This window comes from Osmia bicornis, chromosome 5 (genome assembly GCF_907164935.1).
Source record: "Osmia bicornis bicornis chromosome 5, iOsmBic2.1, whole genome shotgun sequence".
Taxonomy (NCBI): Eukaryota; Metazoa; Arthropoda; class Insecta; order Hymenoptera; family Megachilidae; genus Osmia; species Osmia bicornis.
Genome location: NC_060220.1, coordinates 5503396 through 5523561, shown reverse-complemented (window position 1 = coordinate 5523561; position 20166 = coordinate 5503396). Strand labels below are relative to the sequence as shown.

At 33.1% G+C, this 20166-nt stretch overlaps 4 protein-coding genes across 23 annotated transcripts in view; 3 read left to right on the top strand and 1 right to left on the bottom strand.

Moving 5' to 3' along the window:
• Positions 1-8120, top strand: part of LOC114877919 (glucose transporter type 1) — a 33122-nt gene extending 25002 nt beyond the window's left edge. For 9 of the 17 annotated variants that reach the window (XM_029191071.2, XM_029191073.2, XM_029191072.2 and 6 more), the window contains 2 exons: positions 3360-3457; positions 6808-8120. In XM_029191071.2, the coding sequence (XP_029046904.1) occupies positions 3360-3457; positions 6808-6911 (202 nt within the window). In that variant the 3' untranslated portion in view covers positions 6912-8120. The other 8 variants (XM_029191080.2, XM_029191079.2, XM_029191081.2 and 5 more) reach the window with 5 other exon arrangements.
• A 4323-nt stretch (positions 8121-12443) lies between these two features.
• Positions 12444-14231, bottom strand: LOC114877929 (mediator of RNA polymerase II transcription subunit 27). Of its 2 annotated transcripts, none has more exons than XM_029191107.2 (5): positions 13961-14231; positions 13445-13638; positions 13112-13381; positions 12741-13041; positions 12444-12652 (listed from the first exon to the last, which is right to left on the bottom strand). In XM_029191107.2, the coding sequence occupies exons 2-5, from the start codon at positions 13615-13617 to the stop codon at positions 12518-12520; spliced, it is 879 nt and encodes a 292-aa protein (XP_029046940.1). In that variant the 5' UTR covers positions 13618-13638; positions 13961-14231; the 3' UTR covers positions 12444-12517. The 2 variants fall into 2 exon arrangements, with proteins under 2 accessions (XP_029046940.1, XP_029046938.2); XM_029191105.2 differs by lacking the exon at positions 13961-14231 and adding an exon at positions 13697-13797.
• Positions 14232-16284: 2053 nt separating this feature from the next.
• Positions 16285-17521, top strand: LOC114877927 (protein TSSC4). Its single transcript, XM_029191100.2, has one exon. It carries the CDS (start codon positions 16634-16636, stop codon positions 17384-17386), a length of 753 nt encoding a protein of 250 aa, XP_029046933.1. The 5' UTR covers positions 16285-16633; the 3' UTR covers positions 17387-17521.
• A 367-nt stretch (positions 17522-17888) lies between these two features.
• LOC114877928 (N-alpha-acetyltransferase 11) lies at positions 17889-20152 on the top strand. 3 transcript variants are annotated; one of them, XM_029191103.2, is made up of 2 exons: positions 17889-18186; positions 18622-20152. In XM_029191103.2, the coding sequence occupies exon 2, from the start codon at positions 18880-18882 to the stop codon at positions 19432-19434; it is 555 nt and encodes a 184-aa protein (XP_029046936.1). In that variant the 5' UTR covers positions 17889-18186; positions 18622-18879; the 3' UTR covers positions 19435-20152. The 3 variants fall into 3 exon arrangements, with proteins under 3 accessions (XP_029046936.1, XP_029046934.1, XP_029046935.1); XM_029191101.2 differs by having other exon boundaries at positions 17889-18293; XM_029191102.2 differs by having other exon boundaries at positions 17889-18370.
• Positions 20153-20166: the final 14 nt, after the last annotated feature.

Genomic DNA, 20166 nt, shown 5'->3' with positions numbered 1-20166 from the left:
AGCAATTCCTGTGACCTGTTTGTTTCTTTTTTCTTTTTCTATTTTTTTTTTCTTTTTCCTTTTTTGGCAAGGTTTGCTAACATAACAGCCCAGATTTAACTCGAATACCATCCCTTGGAGCCTTGTACTTTTGAACAAAAGCATGCTCCTCTTTCGTTTTTTTCTTTTTCTTCGATTTTTTTCCGTTTCTTTTTCCTTAGTCTGACCCGATAAACCCGATCAATGTTCGACGACAGAGCAAGCCTTGAGAATAATTTCTTCATGTCGATAGTTGGCACGAGTTTATGGCGCTGTACTGTGCGACTGCATGTTAGTGCTTACATTTTACTGTTTGGCGTACAAATCATTTCTCAGTTGTTATACGAATTAATAGATATATATTATACGTTTTATTACTCGATTAGGCAAACGCAGCAAGAGCCGCTTTGCATATATATCTTCCGTCATCGTTCGACCGATAACTAGAACAAATAGAACAAAAATTATTTGGAGAAAATATAATATACATATGTAGATGAGAAAGGGAAATGTTAACGTGGAGCATTAATGAAAAATCAATTTTGCGTTCACGTTCCCTCGTTTGATCAGTGCAGCTCTTGATAAACTCGCAAGCTACGCATTTATTTCATTCTTTTTTTCATCTCTCTCTCTCTTTCTCTTTTTTTCAATCCCATTTATTTTGTTTCCTTATTATGAATTACGCTGGAACAAGGTTTTGCCGAAACATTCGATGAATAATCAGCTTCTCGTTATGAATGAATTCTTATTCGATAGCCGGTATTTATTCGTTGCTTATGATTTAGTGGAATTTTTCATTGAATTTGTTCGTTTCTAAAACAGCAGTAAACGCTAGTTGAGATTAAACGACATAGAAATTAGTTGACAATAAAAGGCCACGTTTTTTCTCCTTGTCTTTTATGATCGAATGAGTGCTACTTATCAATTTTATGATTGTGTATGTTTCACTTTTACATGTCAGTAAACGCATTTGTGTGATCTCATCAACACATACATACATATAATACACATGTATTTAAAAATCGCTTTGGGCAAATTGCGGTAAACTTCTATATCGTTAAGGAGTTTTGTAATTCTCTTGATTTTTTACAGCTTGCTCCATCATTAATTAGTAAATTAGTACGAAAAGATACATCTGTCAATTTTGAGCAAGCTGTATGAGGGATTTATTAACACGTTGACTACTGTACGCCTTTGGCCAATATCTCAAATTTTATTTATAATCGTATTATTAAGAAATCATTAGATTTTTAAATATTGTAAAGGAAATTTGTTTGCATTTATTAGTTTGATAAAATGGTCCTTAATAGAGTATCTCTATTGCGGCAGTCAACTTGTTAAAATCATTGGGAATCAGTTTTTTTTTATCATACATTCTTTCTGTCAATTACACTAGATCATTTACATCATTGCTTCATTAAATCATCTCTAACGGAAAATACTATTAATCATTCATGCGACACAGTGTTGGGCAATATTTAATGCAATTCGCGATCGATCAGTACAACCGCAATTAAGGATTTAATTAGTTACTTAATCATCGATTGTATCAATGATTAAATTAATTGATTAATCGGTAATTGAGTTAATCAACTCTTAATGGACCAATTATGAGTTTCTTTTATAACAATTACTAAGAATTCGATGGAATTATTAAATTTATTTTGTAAAACTATTTTGTAAAAATGGGTACTTCATTTTCAAATATTTTTCAAATGCATAAATTATCAGATGCTAATTTTAAAAGAAGAGTTGTATATTCACGCTTTTTTGTGATTGATTCCTTTTAACTGATGCCCAACACTTACACGATAGAAATAGTTTACAATATAGAAATCACATCGAATATATCAATCGTTAGTTATCAGGCTTTTTGAAACAAGTTGTTCTTAGTTGAAGACGTGTGATCACGAAATCTTGAAAACGTTCCCCAGTTACAATTGTTATCAACGTATGCGTGTAGAAGCGAAATCTTTATAATAACGGTGGTAACTAGGGTTTCTCTGAAAATTGAACGAAAACGAATCGAGGCTCGATCGCCATGTAACATTATTATATTGCAGGGAAGAGGAGCTCGCCACTAACTCTAGCAAGGAGACCGTCCTATCTGACGCCACCACTGCCAACCATACCCACGCTACTGACAAACCATAAGAATAATAATAAACAAATAAAAAATAAAATCTATGTCAAGAACATCATTCACTAAAGAAAAAAAAACAAAAAAACGGAATACTATATTATAGATTCAGTCGATCTAATCGAATAATTGTTATCGGCAACGATTTTTAGCGTACTCATAGCACACAACTGCTATAAAAAGATGTCATTGTATCACTGACTACACACACGTTTACGACTAAAAAAAAAAAGAACAACGTTTCTTAATTTTTCTCTTTCTTTTTGGATAATTCCCTAATACTACAATATTATATTTAACGAACGAATATTTCGGCATCACCGATAAGATCGTATACATACGTACATATAATATACATATATATATTCTATGTTGTAAAATAAATCTGTTTGTTTATTTAATTACCGGTTTTAGTTCTCTTCCACTCGTATATACGACCTCGACGTGGAGTCATATATATGTATATTTTTTTTTTTCTTCATCGTTGGTCAAGCTTTTGACCCAATTTTCGTTTACCTTGCAGGAAAGTCAATTAAGAATGTTCGTCACGCTGTAGATCGAATAATCTCGCAACAATCTTTATCATTTTTTCTTTTATTTTTATTATCTATATAATAACGCGAGTGGACTCTATGGACTCTGTTATATTTAAAAAAATGAATAATATTAAAATTCGATAAACACGCGTAGGCGTAGATAAGAACGTATCTAAAGTCTACTACACAGGCCAGTGAATCACTGTAATCCAACAAGGCTAGAAACTGTGAAATGAATTTAAAAAAAAAGGTTACGAATAGGCAAGAAAAGGAAAAGTAAAATTGAAAAAATTCGACTAATGGTAGCTTTGCAAGGGTGTGATGATATCGTACCACAGAGCAATGACAAAGATCATTTTTAATTATCGTAATTATATGTTTTAAACGGGGTACGTCATAAACATTGAAATTTTCAAATTCAAATCCAGGTCTATTAGGATAAAATAAAAATTATGAAAAAAGACACGGATATGTATAGTTACGTTGACGAATTGTATCGATAAGCCGCGAGGTACCGTACCGTTTTCTCGTGGTACGAGCTAAGCCGGTGCATGTTGAATCGATGCCCTCGACGAAGATCTGGAATGTAATAAAGTGGCGGAAAAAGATTCAATAGACATGTATGAAGAAGCGGAAACTTGGACAAGTCGCGTGATGTTTTGCAGGAGCATGCTAAACTGTGTGAATGCATTAGAGGGACACATACCGCCAGCAGAGAGTGCAGCCCTGATGGTGGCCGAGGAGAAGCCACATCCTGATTCATGTAAGGCTTAAAAACCTGACCAAAAATCATCTGACCACAATATCATCTGTCGACATAGTCATTTTCTATCTTTAAAACAACAAACAATTTTTTCTGTACAGGGTATGATTTTTGAACCATTTCAAATGATTTGTCAGAAAGAGTTTTTATTTTTTCTTGAAAAGGTGGGTCATCTTAATTTTTATAAATTGAACCATGAACACTCGCGATGAAATTAGGTTTCTCCAAGAAAAGTAGTGATATCTTGGATTCCCGTTCTTTCCCATAGGCATCCCTGGGAAAGTGACGATTTTTAATGACATAAAAGTTCTGCAAAATAACACTTATGGTATATCAAATTAAAGCTTAAGGCTAATTAAAAATGATTACACTAACCCCTCATAAAGTTTCTTAATATAAAATAGCCGGTAGTCAATTAAACCGATAACTGATTTCTTTTCTCTTTTAATTACGGAAAGTTGTTGAGAACCTAGATATTGAAATTTATAGATAATTGAAAATTAATTAATTTTTCCTGATAGATAATTTGAAATTGTTCAAAACATTGTAACACTCTGTACATATATGAAAACTTCTGCTATTTTTATAAATTCACAAATTTATCGTAATTTAAATTAATCTGGTATAATTAAAAAAAAATTGTTTGTTACGTGTCGCTTTATTCTCATCTACCTCTCATTGTGCATGTCATCTATTGCCATCTATGTATGTTTGTAAAATTATATTTATTTGTAGTTTCATTGTGATACATTCGTTTCGAATTTATTTGCGACTATTATTTTCTTTCTGCTTTCAGTATGATTCAAAAGTGCAGAGGAATCAAAAGTGCTGATTATATGAAAAAAAATAAATAAAAATCAAAAATATTCTATTGCTGCTTCGCTACTACAAGACATAACAAGTGGTCCTAGCAGAGAAACAATATCACACTAGTACTTATAATATATTTTCGTATTGACAAATTTCGAAAATTATTAGAGGAGTGCAAGTGAACGACACGATGTCATTTCCAATCGTTGATGTATCATAACTAATACCTTAGAAATCCAAAATTTAATCGTATCAATATTTTTATAAGCATTGCTAAAAATTTTCTTTGGAATCCCAGGAAAAATTAATCTCTTAAATTACGAAGAATGCAATTTATTATTTAAACCATATTATTTTTTTTTTGTCAAGAAGAAAAGTAATTGAATCAAATTCACTGTCACTTTATGCAACTCTTTGCATTTCATTGGTCATAGTCCAAATTTTTTAGCTTCTTCTTTTCATGAACTCACACTGCTTCAGCCAAATACTCACACCATACACTTGATTGAAAGTTGAATATATAGTTGAAGTAATTTTCTTTCAATATAGAGCTTATATTTCTGACGATGTTGCAAAATATGTGAATAATAGTTATTGTAAATAAAGAATTATTGTGAATAGAAAATATAGGATATAAGATGAATTTCATTGTAATTATTATTTTTTAATTATAGTCTAACAAAGTATCAGTATTATAAGCTCTATGATTTCCATCTATGTCTCTCTTCTGTCATCTGTGTGTGTAATATGTATGGTAATCTGTTGTCCGATTATATACATATGTATATCTAATTCTAGTCAATTCTAAGTACTCTTATCATTATTCTAAATAAAATTGGTAGATATATTGTCTTCATTTCGAAGAAAAAAAAAAAATATATATATATATATACTTATGCGCTATTTAACACTGGCCTTTGTAGTAGTTTCAATGGAGGTAGGCCATTTAAGGATATGCAATAACACACATGGGTCGTCATAGATCAGTTTATAAAATGCTATAAGACATAAAGGAATAAGGAGTGTTGAGAAAAACATGCAATGATTATAAGAACAAATTGTTATCCACATTAATATTATTTTTTTATATGAAACTGTAAAACCGACTTGAAAAATACTAAATGCAGTTGGAGCATGAGTGGTGTTGTAATGTGGCATGTCAGCATGAATGTAATTTCATTTATTTGGATTAAAAAATGAAAGAAGAATTCTGAATAGTTTAATATTAATTCTCATGCACTTTCATTTCAATAATTTTTTTTTTATTATCCTTAAGCTTATCATTTATACGAGAAGTAACATTAAAAGACATTTAGGCAATTGATTTAAAAAAAAAAAAATTTTTAAATAAATAGTACACGTGCTTAAGATAATTGAATGCTTTTCAAAAGCAATTATTTCACTTGCTGAACACAACATTTCAAGGTATATCAAATGTATCCATCATTAACTCTTGAATGATGGACAGCTGAAGACGGGTTTTGTAGTAATAAATTTCAAGAAATTTAGATAATGTTTTTTCTGATGAACTTTTACGTTCTTATAGAGATTGACCCATCTTCGACGTATTCGAGGGTTAATAACCATAAACACACTGCACATGTATAAAACTTAAGGAGTTATTATCATTGTTCTATTTTCCAGGTGTTTATAAAACATTTTTTGGGAATTAAAATTTACTGCACGGAAAAAGAGAAGAGAACGAAATTACTTTTTAGCTGATATTTTAATAACGAATTCATTTCTTAGGATACCGATGACACAAACAATTAAATTCATTTATATTTATGTATGAGAACAATTAAAATTCGATCTCTAAGTTCAGTCTCAAAGTCGAAATCAAGGTACAGGTATATTTTTAATCTTTTTTAATGCACAAACTATCATTTCGTACACAAAAATAAAATATTTTATATAACAATACTAACAATATATTAATCTTGTTAAAAGAAACTCATACATAATAATATAATCATTTATCGAAGTGAATGAAATATTTTACTCACCATCACAGAACGATCTAACAATAGTAGTAATTGCTACATAACTGGCTGTACAGTAACTAGTGGTAGAACCGGAAATGGGGTGATTCTACGTGAAAAAATAAGTCGAAAACTTAGGCTCTTAACCAAAGCAGTCTACATTACATCTTTTCGACTTACTCTTTTTACCTAGAATTAGGGGTATGCGGGTATCCACAATTTCGAGATCCGGCTCAAGGCTCGGGTACCCGCACACCCTTACCTAAAATTCATCACCATCCGAATTGTGTCACCAGTTACAGAACACCCTGCATATTAACTCCTAAACACACGAATACCTTAAACAGGACATTACCTATATGTCCCAAGCAATATCCAAGAATCCCTGTTCAACAATTTCATTCAACAAAGACCAAGTATAATAGTAGAAGCTTGCTATTTGTCTCTCTAATCGAAACGGTTTGGTAGATGAATGCAAATAATAAAACTGTAGCTTAAACAAGTACTAAAGCAAATCGGCTGAAACTAAAGTGCATCGATATTAACGTGTGTGAACAGTTGTGTTTGCAGCTGGATCCGAGCGATCTTCCGGCGCACCCGCTCAACCGGAGAGACCACCGCCCCCGCTTCCCCCGCCACGCTTTCCGAACAGCGGTGTCTGACAATGGGAAACAGCTCCTCTTAATATTGGTAATCTAGTGATCATGAACGCGTCAATCCCACTGCCGTTACTGCTCACCACAAACAGCCTCACATTGGAGAATCAATTGTACGAGATCATCACGGAGAGGAGCAAGGCATGCGCGGCATTCTTGAGGAACAGTCTACGAAGGGCGGTTAACGCGACAATTATTAGCTGGAGCGTCACAGACAACTACGAGAATAATGTGTCGTGCAATCATGCCTAAGAAAACGAGACGAAAGACGTTCGACGGTACGAACGAGTTTACGAAAATGATGAGAGTCTTGTGTTATATTAGACGAACGTTTCGACGATGAACGATGACTCGTTTAAACGAGAGATTATGTTCGATAACACCTAACCGATAGGTGCTGGTCACAAGATCTAAATGCTCGTTGTTTCGCGGATCTTTCAGCAAGACGTTACGATTTTCTAAATAAATTAGAGCGGCGGTTCAGTTTGGGGGATGATAGATACACCGAGTCGAAATTCAACTCTTCCTTCGATCATAAGAGTCGGTGATTCTTTCAAGTAAAAGATACAATTTATTCATTCATTAATAGTAAAATTGTTTGCTTGCAACAAGGTACAGTAATTATAATTAAAATACTTTTGTAACAGAAAATGTAATTGCAACTTTAGTCTAATTAAAATTGATATTTCGACTCGGGATGATTCGTTAATAACGAGAATTAATCGATACGATTACGATCGAGGCTGAGAAAATTAGATAGAAACGAGGTAACGAATATCCTCGAAAAAAAATAATAAAGAATCTAAATAAATGTTGCGAAAGTGATTGTGCCTAGATACATGTTTGAAAAAAATGATTAAGAAATTGGACCGTGATCACTACAAGCATTTGGACTTCGTGCGACACATCGAAGAATAATAGAACGTATAATTGATAGTTGCGACGAATCGTTTAACGAAACCCCACAGGAAGAATGAAAGGTGTATATCTATATATACATACATATATATACTTCACTTTTATATACGTTCATTTCATATACGATTTATTAAAAATTGTACGTCTTTTTGTATCACTGTCGTCTTTATATCTCGTTGCACTGTACTACAACTTACACCCCCGTTCATAAGTATCCGAACATCTTCTAAAACAGAATACTCTTTGTAAAATTTTAATTACTCGTAACTTCTAAGTGAATTGACCGATCTCGATGAAATTTTCAGCATACACATAACTTATTTGAATCTACGGGAGACATATTTTAAATTTTCATTACAGGCTCGGATAAAAAAGTTAAAAAATTGCCTTTTATTATTTTTGTCGCGACTGCGACAAACTGTAATTTTATTAAAACGACAAAAGCTAGTATATTAATTTTTATAACTCCTCAATAAATCTCAAGTCATTTGGTCCAATTTTACAAAGAGTATTCTGTTTTAGAAGATGTTCGGATACTTATGAACGGGGGTGTATGTGTTGATCGATCAATTGAATTCGATGAGTGTTACGATTACGAATCTGGTATCGACCAAATCGTTAAAAAAAAAAAGAACGAAGCCTATGTGTGTTTAATAGTTCGAAAATGATAGACGTACAACTATAGAAACGTTGTTCTTATACGGTGCCTCACAGAAACAACATTTTACAAAATTCGTCGATCGTTTTATCTTGTAAAAGTACAGGGACGCAGTGGTACAAACGAGAGGGTGTCATTTATTACGATAACAAATTTTTCATTTCAAATTATTTCAAAAATTTTATTTAACATGTCGAGTGTCACAATAAAAATACTTTCATTTTCTTTAGTTATGTTCGATAACACCAAACCGTTGACTGCCAATATTTTTGTTGACTTAAATTTCATTTCTTTTACACTTAGATAAAATCATAAATTTTATTAAATCTTAATTATAAAAGATGCAAAGAGCTAATTTTGGAATTTAAATTTTCAATTTCCAATCCTATAAAATTTGTCTTCTTTGCTTTTTTTTAATTATTAAAAAAATCTTAGTTTCCTTTATTACAACGTGACAGTCAACATGTTAAAAGTGACTTCACTTTTCAAACAATAATTATTTGGTTAAAACGAAAAAGCAAAGAAAAAAGAAATAAGTATTAAAACCTTCTTTTATTGGTTTAATGCAATAATAGGTTGGATTGCAGTTTCCCGGGTAATTGATCTCGACTATTTTATCGGATAAATCAAGGTCGGAGAAGACGATAGGAAGTGTCCCGAGGTCGATATCACGTGGTGTTACAAAGTTATGGCCATTTTAAAAAATCACAATTTTTCACAAATTTTCCGATAATTTCGAATCTAAAAAATAACCTAACCTAACCTAACCCAACCCAACTTATCAGCTAGAATAGCTACCCTTTGAATTAGCTTAGCTTAGTTCTCCTCAGCTAGAAAAGCTAGTCTTTAACTTAGCTTAGCTTAGTTCTCTTCAGCTAGAGTAGTTAGTTTCTAATTTAGATTAGCTTAGTTTTCCTCAGCTATAATAGTTAGTCTCTAACTTAGCTTAGCTTAGTTCTCTTCAGCTAACATAGTTGATTTTTTAAAATGGCCATAACTTTGTAACGCCACGTGATATCGACCTCGGGACACTTCCTATCGTTTTCTCCGACCTTGATTTATCCGATAAAATAGTCGAGATCAATTATCCGGGAAACTGTAATATGACCCAATAATAGTTTAAATGTTATATACACGAAAGTTTCGCACGAGAGTTCATCACCCCTTCGATTGAACCACAATTAATCGGTAGTACCTTGTACATTCGGAGGCATGCCTTTTCTTACTACCTTTTGTCGTTAATGTTTTACACCGAAATGCACGTAATTCGATGTTAGGCAAACTCTTTTAGGGGAAGAAAATTTCCCTCGTATGTACATACATGTATATACTGTATACTTCTATGGTACTTAACACGTCGACGCATAAGAGACAAGAAAAATGTATGATAATCCTATACTATTTGATATAGTATATTCAATTCCCTATTATTAACCAAACACGAAAACTATGTCGTATAAGAAGTATACAAAAATTGTTTTACTCGAGTCACAGCGAATATCGACTGGTAAACACAGTTACCTTTTAAAGCACCCTATTTTACGTTAAATAACGAAAAAATTTTTAATAAAAATCACTGTTCGATAGATTATATTAAACGCGCAACAACAGTCATGATTAATTAATGAAATATTAGAATGTTATTGAAAGAAAAAAATGATTTCAACTTCTTATTTTTCTGCTTATGAGTTGGTAAATATAGACTATCTTTCGTTTGATAATTATTAAAAAAAAAAAGAAAAAAAAATGGAATAATCAGCACTGAAGAATACATTAACACCGTGGATTTAAAAAACCACCTCCCTCGTTAGCTTATATTCGATAAAACTAAATGCAACTTCGAATCGGTTCACTATCGAGATACTTGCGGTATAATCGCGATATAATATTGTAGAATAGAAGAAATAAATAAAATAAATAAATAACATCATGTGCAGTGAATCGCGTGTTGTAACTTAACGAAAGAAATAAAAAAGAACAAAAAAAAAAGAAGGTATAAACTTTTAATTATAAGCTGTCCGAATCATACAGAATCAGTGAGAAAGGCAATAAAGCTATTGAACTGAAGGAAAAAATAAATAAATAAATAAATATGCTAAAGTAGATCTCCTTGCATTATAGCGTTATCAGAATTCCAACTATTGATTATTGATAGTTAGGCTAGAAAATATACGTACATTAGCTACTAGTTTGTTAGTAGCACAATGTAACTGGCGAACGATCGCAAAACTTCGTTAATTAATTATCATACACGTACGATGACACAGGATGAAACTGTACGTTTTCTCACTCGTGTTAGGGGTGTAAAAAATAATCGCGAACCCGAGTGCTGATAGCATATCCATTCTTTCGAGTCATTAAGAAAGGCTTAAACTATGATAATTATAACCGTAGTTGCAATTATTCAATTTTCGATTTCGATTAAAAATTAATCATCCGATCGGTTCAAGTTGATTTCAAATATTCCATCACGGCATTTGGCCCGACGTTCAACCTGTTAAACGAATGTTTCAACTATGATTTATGTTTGCAAAATTCCATTGTTCTTCTTCGTTGGCAATCATCCTATTGAGAAAAGGCATGCTGTGATATATTATACGTTCACTGAAGCAACCAGAACAAGATTACCTGTATCTAAAAGAATGAATAATCTACGAACAAATTTTCTACCTTCGTCACGATTAACATTCTAATTAATTAGTCTCGTTAGACGAGTGCAGTTACGCTCGCATACGCGTATGAATTTTGCAAGAAAAAACAAAAGAGTAACAAACAGGAGATGTTTCTCTTGTACCGCGAAGGTTTAAAATACAAAAGATGTAGGTGTTCGAAGTGCTTTCAGAAACACTTTTTCATGTACCAGAAAATTAATTTTCACTATAAAATTCATTCACACGTAAATGATAATGTTAAGTAATTCGTTTCTAAAACTGTAATATTATGCATATATATAAAAACTGATAAACATTATGGAAGAACCTATTTCGCACTCACCACGAACTTTGATAAATGAATCAAGCAATGATCGCGTACATAGATTCGAGTCAATGATATGATATATTAAATTCACTGAGTATTTGCAACATTTATAGAGCCTTAAAAGGAAGAATTGGTACAGTCCAGGAAAGTGATCACAATAACGATTTGTAAAAATAAGTTCACTGCCACTCAAACGACTTGTGCTCATTGACGAGCACCGATTATTCCAAATGTGAATGTGTACAGTTATGTGAAAAGTATTTATAATCTAATTATTAACTAGAATTATGTAAAATTAAATAGCATGTAATAATTATTAAGAATGGTATACATAATGTAGGGTACAGATAAAGAAATCCATTCATTGCAGAGCTATTATATTCCAAATGAAAAGAAAATACTGTATGCCTGCTCATTTGTATATTATACGTAAATCTTAGCACGAAAATAAGTTTTTCTCTGGCAAAAAAGATGATAAATTGATTTTTTTATTTTTATAATGATTATTTCATCCAAAATTTATTATTTTTCTTTCGATTTAAATTGGATCTTTAGTAACATTTGATAAAACATCATATATGTTTAAATGTTTTCAATGATTTATACAAATTCTTTGTTCTTAATTTATCTTTTTCTTAATTGAAACAAATGTTTATTTTGTTCTTGCTAAATATTTCTTTCTTCTCTAAAAAAACTTCCTGCAGAACCATATTACACATTTTCAATCTATGCAATATAATTTCAGATTGTATTAGTGCAAACAACTGTGAACCTGTAACATTACAAATATCGTTTCATTTGCAATTGTATATATGCGTAGCAATTGTCTATAATACTTTAATTACTTATGATTAATGTATTTAAGCTGAACAGATAAATTTAAGTGGAAAATCATACACATCTTTTAAAATCTACAAATAAAAATATTTATTAAGTAAAATCGAAGTGTTTTTAATTACTCTATAGGAATAAAATACCACCTATTAAATATTCAATTAAATTATATTTCAAGTAGAAAAAACAATTATGTACAAATTTATTTTCTTATTCTAGAATATTATGGTTTACATTCTTGATGATAAGGTTCTAAAGTTCGAAAATCTCTCCATGTCGGTGGTAAAGCACTGTGCAGGTGTAAGCCGCAACGCTTACACGGATCACTAAATAAATTATTCAGACTATGAAACCAAGTCTGGAACAAGAATAAAACATTTAAATAGTAAAATTTTGTATCATTAATATATTTATTATTCACAATTTTTTTCTACATATACACTTACCATAAACGATCGAACTGCTAATTCGGGTAGCGCAGGTGAATAAAAATGTAACATTGCAGCATGCGCATTTTCTGTTACTTTTCTGAAAACTTTGTGCCTTGATTCTGTCCATAAATCCATAGTCTCTCCATAACCTTTTACCACTACCCATTCAATCATTAAGCCCTTGAATGCTATTACTCCTTTTAAAACATGGCCTAATGTAACATGTAATACTGCATTTGATGCAAATGGTCGAGACACAGAAACTGTCATATCATTAAATAATCTATCAAATGTAGCTATTAAGGAATCAACTTGTCTGTAAGAATAACAATATCAATAAAATTAGTGCATCTCATACTTTGAAATACCAATGTAATTTGACTTACTGTTGAGGAACATTATGATTGCTTGTTTGTATTCTTCCTCTTTTAGCTCTGCTAGGTGTATTATAGGAGCGTTTTAAGGAATTTTGACTAAGTAACATTTGAGCAACATTACTGTATTCATGGACTTTATCAGTCCATTTGTAACTATTGACTAATGTACCATATAATGCTTGTCTTTCTTGTGTTGTTTCTTGACTGAGATATGCTGTACTACCTAAATTAAATGGTCCTGGTGGTGGATTTAAACTACTTACAGCTTGTTCGACATCTCTAAACATAAAGAAATATTAATTAAAATGTAATACAAGACCTCACTTATAATAATATTAATACCTTAAATTAACATTGACAGTTGTTAAAAGTTCTTGCAATTCAAGTAGATATTTATTTTCTTTATTCTCCTCTCCATGGTCAGCTCTTAATCCATTTCCTAAAGAATCAAACACCTGACCAACACTTGAACGTAACACTTTGATTGCTGTTAATGCAGTCTGCAATTGCTCCATTTTTGTGTTGTTAATATTACACTAAACGAATAATTTTTTACGGGATAAAGTACATTAAAACGTACTAATAATTACGTACTTCTTTCAGAAATAGCATCAATACATAACCATCAAAACACCCAACACCATGTATACCGCAGTTCACCAGAGTCCATAACTGCGACTGCGACGCGCAGGTTGGAAGATGGTGGGGGAACGCAGCGAGCTCTCTGCTAATCGCTTTCCACTTCGTTTGGGAGTATCGCCAATCAGGGCGAAGTTGCGTACTAGAGATGCGCGAAGAACGAAAACTGGTCTTTTCGCAGTTAGGGACTGTGGTGAATTGCGGTATAACGACACTAACCTGACTGGACTGGACTGGACACTGGACATGCTATTATTTTCGGGAGGTCATGAATTTGTGCATCGAGAAAGAGCGCCTTCTGCTCAACAGTATAAAAATGAGAAATACTTCGCACTGCAAAAGTCTAACGCACTTTGATGGTAATAGCAGATTGCATCGACATCAAAAACTATACCCCATTCCCACCGACGAGAGACTGTTACAGTTACAGTCTTTCGTCGGTGCCATTACTTATTATCAGTCAGTGTCTCGAGCTCAGCCTTGCCATTTGTTATAGCGACCGCCGAGGGGTGCAGATCTAGTTGCTAAACATACATGTACCCTTATTTCATTTTCTCTTAGTTTATTGAATAAACTCATTAGAAGGAAAAACGTGTTGATTTGATTACTCCTGTGTGCCTCCTTTACATCCTTGAGTTCTTTATATCTCATCTGCACCCCGTTACATCTTAGCATTATTTACATCCCAGCATTCCTTACATTACTTCATCCCTTACATCCCCTGCATTCCTTACATCAATGCATTCCTTACATCAATGCAACCCTTACATCCCTGCATCCCTTCATCCTTTACGTCACTGCATTCATTACATCCCAGCTTTCTTTATATCTATTTCTCCCTTATATCTTGGCAACTCTAACATCTCTGCATCCCTTACATTTCCGCATCCCTTAGATCTCTGCATCCCTTACATCTCTGCATCCCTTACATCTCTGCATCCCTTACATCTCTGCATCCCTTACATCTCTGCATCCCTTACATCTCTGCATCCCTTACATCTCTGCATCCCTTACATCTCTGCAACCCTTACATCTCTGCATCCCTTACATCTCGGCAACTCAGATATCACTGCATTGCGCCCCCTGGCAGTAAAAAACGAACTAAATTTTGCAAAAAATTTGGCCCTCTAGCGGCAAAAATGTGAACTAAATTTTCGATGTCGAGTCAGCGCCCTCTGGTGGGAGAAAAAGGAACTAAACTTTGCAAAAATTCTGGCCCTCTAGCGGCAAAAATGTGAACTAAATTTTCGACGTCGAGTCAGCGCCCTCTGGTGGGAGAAAAAGGAACTAAACTTTGCAAAAATTCTGGCCCTCTAGCGGCAAAAATGTGAACTAAATTTTCGATGTCGAGTCAGCGCCCTCTGGTGGGAGAAAAAGGAACTAAACTTTGCAAAAATTCTGGCCCTCTAGCGGCAAAAATGTGAACTAAATTTTCGATGTCGGGTCAGCGCCCTCTGGCGGGAGAAAAAGGAACTAAACTTTGCAAAAATTCTGGTCCTCTAGCGGCAAAAATGTGAACTAAATTTTCGACGTCGAGTCAGCGCCCTCTGGTGGGAGAAAAAGGAACTAAACTTTGCAAAAATTCTGGCCCCCTAGCGGCAAAAATGTGAACTAAAATTTCGATGTCGGGTCAGCGCCCTCTGGTGGGAGAAAAAGGAACTAAACTTTGCAAAAATTCTGGCCCTCTAGCGGCAAAAATGCGAACTAAATTTTCGATGTTGAGTCAGCGCCCTCTGACGTTGAAGATGAAGACTAAATTTGGTACGATTTGCTGCTGTTTGATACCGGAATATAAGGAATGCCGGGCATTAGATAAATAACTCGGAAATGGAATTGGTTAAATTAAATAATAACTCATCGTCAGTTGTTTTTTTTAAATTATTTATTTGCATGAAGTGAATACAAGTTAATCAAACAGTTATGTTTGACTGATGTCGAAAAAACAAAAATAAGAATGAAAGGGAGTGAAAATTGGTTTTGTCAGATGTCAGTCTGAAGTGCGGCAAAAGATGGGCTGGTAAAACAGGCACGATTATCATACTGGCTGTGCTTTCTGCATGGAGACTGCTTTCTCATCTGGGGGTATCAGGGACCCCTTAAATTACATTACATTACATTACATATTGGCTTTACCCGGGCAACCCCTTTAAATTACATTACATTACATTGCATATCGGCTTTACTTGGGCGAAGCTCAAAATGGCGTTCGGAAGGACTCAACTTTTTCGAATCACTCAATCCAAAATCATTCCATCATACACCGAAATTACAAATTCAAATAAAACAGAGCATGTAGAGCATTTCCACTCTTGCTTCTATTTATGACTAAAGAGAGAAGAGCGGCAAATCTCACCAGTCCTATATATCCGTCACGTGAGAAGCGAGGCCTCCCATCCATAGTACTTGCTGAAAAAAGATATCAAATTATTCTGCCAAGCTTGTCTAGCAATTTGGAGATCTTCTTACAAACCCCCAAATTACCTCCCATAAAAATTTCCAAAACATCCGAGCCGGGGGTAATATCCTTTAAATCATTACCCCTTGAAGACAACGGCATGTCCAGTCTTTTGCATTTGTAGTCACTGCAACTGCAACTTCTTTATTTTCGATAATTTCGTTCGAGATAAAATGGCGACGTACATAAAACATAGTATAACATTAACAACATTTTCACATTTGCTAAATGTTTAAACGTTAAAAGTTCGTAAAGTGGCGATAAATCACTTTGAAATTTGAGAAATTTCTAATAATTGTTGCAGAAAATAATTGTTAGGGTATCTAACCTATAATACTTCGGTGCGTTACATGTTGTGCTTATTCTACTAATATTTTGTTTTGACATTTCTGCTTGAAAAAATATTTTTAAAAATCTCTGAATAATAATTCGAAAACATGCATACGTCTGGAGATTTTGTCATACACGGCGGTAATAGCGCGTTTGCAAACAGGCAAAAATTACTGTTTGACAAGCTGTCAAATGCAGAACAAGAGTGTAACAAGAATAAGAGCACTATTGAATCTAGAGAGATGGACATAGATGTTGATGAACACAAAAAATCTTTGGTTCCAAGGCATGGTCAAAAACGTAAAAGTGAAACAAAGAGGTTTCGTGGTAAAGAAAGTATTTTTAAGAGACCAGAGGGCCCAGCACCACGTGCCAGCAACAGAAATGTACCAGATTATCATAAAAATCCTCATAAATGGACAAAGTATAGTTTAGATGATGTGTCTAATGATGACATGACAGAACAAAGCAACACAAGGGCTGCATTGTCCTTTTTAAAAGAATTAAAAACAAGAAGATCTATTGAAATAAATGACGAAGAAATGGATGTAGATGACCCTAATTCGATTGAAAAGAATCAGTCTAAGATAGTATTTAAATCTAGAAAGAATAAAACAACTTCAAATATTCAATTCAAGAAACCTGAAAATGAAATAGAAAATACAGATGATAATGATGCAGTTGTAATTGATGATGAAGATAAGCCAACATTTAAAAGTAGCAAGGTTATTATGCCAGAATATATTGTTGGTCAAAAACAGAAAAAGAAAAGCAAGAAAGAAAAGCCTGCAAAAAAAATTGATCAATCAAAACAACTAAAATTGGATCACTTAGAAGAAGCTGATGAAGAAGAGGATTAAATGTACATAATGCACCTCACATTAATGCAGCAGATATAATTGTACCTATCAGTTGTGTAATTCAAATATTTGATATATTTTATTGATTAATGTATTTTAAATCTAGTAATAATAAAGTATTGCGTATTAGTTTAAGCAGAAAATAATCTTATCTTCTACTTAAAGAAAGTTTACCTGTTAATTATTATACATTGTTCTTGATTCTTTAAATTTTAAATAAAACCGCTGTGGAAGGTTTTTCCGGGGATCATGCGATTGCGCATATGCAACGCAAGTTGTAACTACTTCCTGTCGGCTTTAGTTGATACTATTCAAAAGTTCTCAGCTTATTTTTACAATTTTTCAGTTTTAGTGTCAGTAATGCAGTTTAGTGAGCGAAACAGAAACAATTGGACTTTGGTAAGTTACGTGATACATCCGTAATAGATCATATAATTCGCTAAATGATGACAAAAAATTTATTTATTCGATGGGAGGGGGTAATTTTATAACCTATACGCATACAACTCTGTTACGAATTCAAAATGGCGTGTTATCGGTGAAAGAAAAAACGTAGGCGAATTTACGTTTCGACGTTGTGCTAAATTTGTCGTTTGCGTTTCTATATTCGGTGAATTTAATTGTCTTGCCAGGAAAGTAAGAAACCGATAGAGGTTATGACACTGTTCTCGTGTGTGTCGTTCTAGGAAGTTTGTTATATATTGATACTCGAGGTACGGATTTAATAATGCAGGAAATCGTCCTAGCAGCCTTCTCCGTGATATCGAGTCTGCTCATAGTATTTGGCCTGGTGCTGCTGGGTAAGAACGACAGATAGTAACGTTCCGTTATTGCTGCGCGGTATGCAGAGAGTTTCGAAACTTTGTTACCCGAGCTGTCGAATAGTCATATAGTTTCGAAGTCGAAGGTATAGTAGGAGAGCTTGACTATATACTTAACCTCTATCATCACGTGTATGCGCATTATCGACGACTATTCTCGACTGTAAATATTTAAGACGTTTCTTGTTTCATAGTATTTTAATATTTCTATATTGTTAATGGAAAAATTTGCTATAATTGTATTGCACTGTCTTTTATCTATACTGTTTTAAGTATGTCGTATAGTGTACTTCAGTTGAGTATTTTTATTAGAACTAGAATAAATAATCTAAAATCTGCTGTAGTATTTGTAATTTAAATTGTTTACTTAGTATATAATCGTTTATATTCATAGACATATTTGTTTTTTTACAGGTTGGTATTTAGTTTGGAAATTTTTCCTTTCACGCTTCCGATTTGTTCGAGAACTATTGGGTGGAATGAGTGAATCTTCATCCGTCAATGATTTGAAAAACGGTCGATCTCGTATGAAAAAGATTCGCAGGGATTAAGGCTGTATTTGCAAATTTGAGATAGATTACTAGGCAATATCCAAGGAAGCTTCTAAAAAGAGAACAGACCAAAGTGAATTTATCTTTCATTCATATATCTACAATATTTTAACTTGTGAAAATGTCTATAAACATACGCTGTGCAACAACAGATGATCTGTTAAATATACAACATTGTAACTTACAATGCCTACCTGAAAATTATCAGATGAAATATTATTTATATCATGCACTTTCTTGGCCACAATTGAGTTATGTGGCTGAAGATGAAAAAGGCAGGATAGTAGGATATGTCCTTGCTAAAATGGAAGAGGATTGCGAGGATAATCCACATGGTCACATTACCAGTTTGGCAGTGAAAAGATCTCATAGAAGACTTGGTATTGCACAAAAGCTTATGAATCAGGCTTCTAGAGCAATGGTCGAATGTTTTGGAGCAAAATATGTTTCCCTGCATGTTCGTCGAAGTAACCGGGCAGCTTTAAATTTATATACAAGCAGTTTACAATTTGAAGTGTCAGAAGTCGAGCCGAAATATTATGCGGATGGAGAAGATGCGTATGCTATGAAACGAGATCTTAGCAGTTTCCATATGGAAAAAAATGCAGCTAAAGAAAAAGCTATCAAGGATGGTAATACGCACACACATACTGGCCGGTGCTGCGATCGTTCATAGTCAGCTTTGAACGTTTTTCTACAATTAGGTTCCAATTGATTTTTTGCATTATTAGTTCCATACTTCTGGATCTAAATCTGTCTTACACATGGGTATTTTTCATAAATGAAACTGTATGAAGAAGAAAAAAAGCATGAAAATATTGTAAATCAAGCATTATAGCTTGAATATTTGATGTGTATGTTTTGCTATTCTAAGAAATTCACAAATACTTGAACAGTGTGATCAAAAATTGACTGTGGTCACTTCGTGTCAATTCCCCGCACGCAGATTTTGATCTATTAATCGAGAATATTAGCATCATTTTTTGAGAAATAGTCACGTAATAAAAATAATTTCAAAGTACATGAAATCATGTACACTTATTTAGATTTATTTATTGAAGAAAAAAATAATTGTGTTTATTACGTGATTGCATTTTAAAAAGTCCAATTTTCAACTTGAGTGAATCAAATTTGGATCACTCTGTACCAAGTATTTGTGTTCGTTCAAGCCTTACTTAAGACATATGAAATGTTTTATATGCTACTACTACAAAGGGGTGTATTTGTTAATAATTATGACGGGAAAAGAGAGACGTCTAAACTATTGTATGTACTTCAATACAAATTGAGTTAAAATGTTTCTAATGAATGTATTTGCGTGTAGTTAATTGATATATCATGTTATTTAAGACCCATGAATCTTAATATAATAAAGAAACTAAACTGGAAAAAAATACGATCTTTTCAT